The 5,000-nt window shown below is 37.1% G+C and overlaps 1 protein-coding gene across 1 annotated transcript in view; it reads right to left on the reverse strand.

Moving 5' to 3' along the window:
• The window catches only part of LOC138015108 (protein Red-like), a 28,418-nt gene that overhangs the window by 15,727 nt on the left and 7,691 nt on the right, over positions 1–5,000 (reverse strand). Inside the window, exons 8-11 of the mRNA XM_068862025.1 lie at positions 4,335–4,414; positions 3,584–3,630; positions 1,448–1,521; positions 321–410 (exon numbers count right to left, since the gene is read on the reverse strand). Coding sequence (XP_068718126.1) covers positions 321–410; positions 1,448–1,521; positions 3,584–3,630; positions 4,335–4,414 — 291 coding nt within the window. The remainder of the gene's footprint in view (positions 1–320; positions 411–1,447; positions 1,522–3,583; positions 3,631–4,334; positions 4,415–5,000) is intronic.

Genomic DNA, 5,000 nt, shown 5'->3' on the forward strand with positions numbered 1-5,000 from the left:
ATTAATACCGGCATGGCTTCAAGCCTACAATCTTGGCTTTTCGAACAAAATAATTCTTTAAAGAATAATAATAATTACTTTGATCAATGAATGAAGAAAAAATAAGAAGATAATTATTTTTATTTAGTTGTACTGTAGATAAAATTTTATTTAATTGCTTGAATTAATTCCTTAGAAGCTAACCAAGCCTTACAAGTACCATAAATGACTCCGTTACCATAAATTGGTCCCATACTTTTCGTTCCATTCTTTTCTCAACCAGCAGCTCCTGTACAATGTATTTGAGAACAAGATTGAGTGGAACTAGCTATGACCCTAACCTCAATTCCAGGACAATCTGCTTTACTTCTGATAAGGGTTGTAGGAATATCACTTTCAGCATACTCATCTTCCACATCAAACACATAGGCCTGCAAAAAGAATTACACCGTAGTGTGTGTGATATTAAGTTTACGGGAGTCAGGGTGTCTTAGCGGTTATCAGCCATGCCTCCCACCCCTGCGATCTGGGTTCAACCCTCGACCCTGAGGTCGTATGTGGGCTGAGTTTCAGTCAATCTCACTCTGACTCCAAAGGTTTTTCTCCTGGCCGTACCCCGGTTTTCCTTCCTCATCAAAATTGATCATTAAATTACATCTGCCTGTGGGCGGATACCCTCAATAGGGATAACCTCTCTTCCCTTTCATTGAAGTGAATGAATGAAGTTGGTATTATGATAATTTTATTACGGTTGCAGTCAGTACAACATTCATATGGTGTTCTCAATTGGAACAAGGTTTTTCAATTTCAACTCCTGGATTACTAATGTCAACCCTGATTACTAGTTTGCATGCCCCACTACTGCAATACAGGTCCGGGTTGCTTGAAGCATTGAGCGTTAAACAACATGAAAACCTCTCAACCCATGGGGAAGCACTAACCAGGCTTTGAGCAACCAGTCCCAGGACAGTTGCAAAACTAGGCCGATAAACAGTTGAACATCCTGCATTATTACAGCTACATGTAGGACTTAACGTACAGCGTTTGGATTCTCTTGAGCATTTTGTTGTAATGAGGGTGAATTAGTTCAGCAGGTTTATTTTTGGTGGTACAAAATTTGTAATGTAAAGAGGACAGTAGGTACAGTGGTACTTTTAAATTAGAGCAGGCTGTCATACTTTGTATGAAACCAGACCAAACATGACTGTTGTAGCTTGACAGCATCAAGCCATGAATTGCTGATAATTATTATTCTATTTTTCCCACAGAGATTTTTCTCCAGATACATCTATAGCACTAATGATACAATGCTAGCAGAATTCCACTATTGTCATCTTTGATCATGCATCCAAGGTATTTATAAAAATTATTAGCTGAGCCCAGCATCGCATCGCCCTTTTCTTTAAAAACTCACGCAACTGACTGGAAGATGACAAGGATAAACTACATTGTAAAGTTGGCCCCTTACCATGCGTCCTGGTTGAAAAAGTTCATTCCTCTCAGGTGGTCGACTTCTAAACAATGCTTTGTATACCTTTTGGCCTTCAACGAGAGAGTACAAGGATAACTATGTTGTTCAGTACATGTCGTTTTATTGACTACATGTAGCTTATACATGTACCAAGGTTAAGTATGTCGATTCAAAAACATAAATTAAAGGAAGGAGAGTTTAAAGTTGGGGTCAGAGTACTTGCCATTTATGAGTACAGACAAAACCTTGATTATCTGGACCTCGATTATCCGGACTTTTTCTCTACTCCCAATTTTGTCATGAATATTTATTAGTCATGATCACAATCATGATGTCCTTGAAGCGTAAGCGATCCATTCTTTCGATAAAAGATAAACAGGCTATAATTTTGCGATTAGAGAAAGAAGAAAAAGGAACCAATTTGTCAGCTGAATACCGTTAGTAAACGGCAGATATCTGATATCCGCAAGAGCAAGGAAAAGATCATGATGTTTGCCGACATGTGTACAGGTATTCACAACGGACAGTGAAGATGTAGACCATATTGTTTTCCAAACAATTTGCAAATTTTTTGTTTCACGATTAAATGTTGCTTTCTTAATGTAATCAGTCTTTGTTCCTCATTAATATTCATGTTCTCAATTATTCGGGCTATTTCGTCTAGTCCCAACCAGTCCAGATAATCAAGGTTCGACTGTACCGTAAACACCTGCAGACAAGCTGCACCCTACATTTAGCAGCTCAATTTTTGAAAAAAAGGTTTTTGAAAGAAATCAAAAGAAATTTAAAGTCCAGTTTTTGGAAGTCTTCTTCATCCACTGTTCATCAAACGTAAACTCACTATTAATATTGAAACGGAAAACACTTCAAAGTCTTACTCACAATTTTAGCACTTCAATATAATGAACAGCATTTCTACCAACTTTGACATATGGTTGATCCCTGTCTGGTAATTGTTGACAGGAATTTCTTCATTTAACTCAACACAGTTTTTCCACAGATTTTTGCATCACAACAAGAAACATGAGTGGAACGTGCGTAGCTTAGTAACCAGGTATTAGATCAGACACTGGACACTGGAAGCAGCCCTTTTTCAAAAGTCCCCACAGATAAGCCCCACCTCCAATTTCTAGCAACAATTTTAGAGGAAAAGGTGCGGAGTATCTTCAGGTGTTTACGGTATTGTCTGCTCTGAGAGGTTTTTCTAAGGTTACTCTGGTTTTCCCCATCAAAGGCGACATTTACTACAAATCTCAGCCGAGTACTACACTGTGAAGTTTTGCAACAAAGTTTCAATTTTTGAGTTCCCTTATTGTCAAGGGCAACTTGCTTTGCAAGAGTAACTTTTAGGGCCTTGACATCATGAGCAATGAACCCTGCCAAAATCTAATGGCAATCGTTAAATCAAACTGGTGCACTGTGACCATTATCAGTTAAATGACATCAAAACCCGAAAAGTTATCCTTGGAAACGAAGGGTCCACAGGCGCCTATGGACCCGTCACGGAACGGATAAAAGTTCACTGTTTCTATGTAAAAGCTGCTTGAACCGTTCCAGTTTTTATTGGGCCCGTGCCATTTTTTCTATGTCGTGTAAACGCCCCTTAAATGTAAAATCAACGTGTCACTCTTAGGTGGGGGAGGCTTAAGGGTTGGTCTGCTTTGATTTGATTTTCTTCTACTCCACATTCTCCTGAATAATTAGCTAGCAAGGCACTAGTGTTCAGCTATATGAGAGATAGTTAATTAAAGTGATTCTTAATTCTTAAACAATCGTACTAGTGCAGTGACCTACAAATTGAGCTATCAAGGCCAACTGGGAGCTTTTCACTGTGTGGGTTCATGATAAACCTGTAGCAGATTGATATACATGTACAGGAAAGACAGAATATATGAAGTCATGGAAAATTTCTCTCCAAAGTTTAAATTAATCAGTATAATTAATTCTGTGTTCCACACTAAAGTGATTCTTATGACTATGTTGTTGTAGGATGTAATACATTCACATAATGTACACATAGTAGAACTCTTGTTTCTTGGAACAATTCAGCCCTAAATAAATGGAAGACAGTTAAAAATTCAATGCCTGACATTAAAGCAATTTTGACCCCAAACCGTGCGACATGTAGGTTACCTAATTTGGAAGTAAATTCAATCTCGTCACCATTGTCTTCTTCTTCCCTGTAGAAAATAGGAATAGTTGGTAATCGTTAGACAAAACCCTGTTTGATAAAAATAATTTTATTTATACTTAGGTAGCAACAAAATAATGGAGATTGTTAGCAACAGGCAGAAGCAAATCAAGATCCTTGTAAAAGTACACCTTTGGGCATTTTAGAACCATCACTTCTCTAAATAAAAAGTTGACAAAATGCAGTGCTGTCAATAAACGGAAGGAGCAGGGGATTCCCTTGGCTATTGCTACAAACAGGATGCAAAATTGGTGAGACACTCCCGTTAAAAAACAGCTTTCCTAGCTACCAATACCGGCCACATCTAAAATTCCAACCTTTCCCACTCCCCCCATCCCTCTTCTCCATTCAATGTTGACTGTTTAAGTTTTCAGCAATTTTTGTATTACTAGAAACATTGATAAGGGGGGAGGGGGCTGCAGTGTGGGAGATAACAGGTACATTAATAACACATCAAGAGGTGAAGTGCCTCCACTAATTTTGCAACTTGTTGTAGCATGACACCCTAGCTACGTTCCTAGTACAATGGAAAGCCACTTTGCTGCTTGGTTAACTGCCTCTAATAACATAAAACTGTACCCAGCAACTTGAAATCTTGGTGACCATCCCAGCCAAAAATAGTAGAAAATTGTACAAGTAAGCTGACACACACACACACACACACAAGAACACAAAGTGTCTTTAGAAACATACTTATCCTTCTGTTTGTATTTTGCTTTTTTTACATTCAGTTCTTCATCTTCTTCTTCATCCTCAGCAATTTCACTACGCACCTTAACAATGCAGAAATAATGAAATGCAACTTATTTTTATACAGTTATGGTTTAATTTACTTTGGAATTGAATTCTATTAAAACCTGTTTCTATTTTTATGAGACATTCTTCAGGATTATGATTAGCAGGTCTGACATTATTATTATCTTCTATGACTATAGAAAAATGCAACTGACTCCTTAGAAATATCTTAGGAATTTCAAGGTGACAAATGAATTCAAACAAATGACCCCAACACGTGCAGTGCTAACTAAAGCTTCTGGCCTAACTAGTGAATTATGAGTTTTTACTGTAGTTGGTGGTTTTAACTTGATTATTTACTTTCCTTTATAGCATAATTTATAGAATTTATCACATACACTGTTGAAATGATAATGACCTCATGATAGAGGGAAATGTCATCAATCATTAGCTTTGTGAATTTCTATCTTAAACTGTTTTAAGGAGTGTTTTATCACATAGAAAACAATATTTTATTTGAAATGCTTTGACCAAAAACTAAAATTATGGTATAACAAATATACCTTACACAATAGGTACATGTACAGTGTATCTCTCCTTTCTAAAGACTACAAAATCAATTAT

The sequence above is a fragment of the Montipora capricornis genome, chromosome 9 (genome assembly GCF_036669925.1).
Source record: "Montipora capricornis isolate CH-2021 chromosome 9, ASM3666992v2, whole genome shotgun sequence".
Classification (NCBI taxonomy): Eukaryota; Metazoa; Cnidaria; class Anthozoa; order Scleractinia; family Acroporidae; genus Montipora; species Montipora capricornis.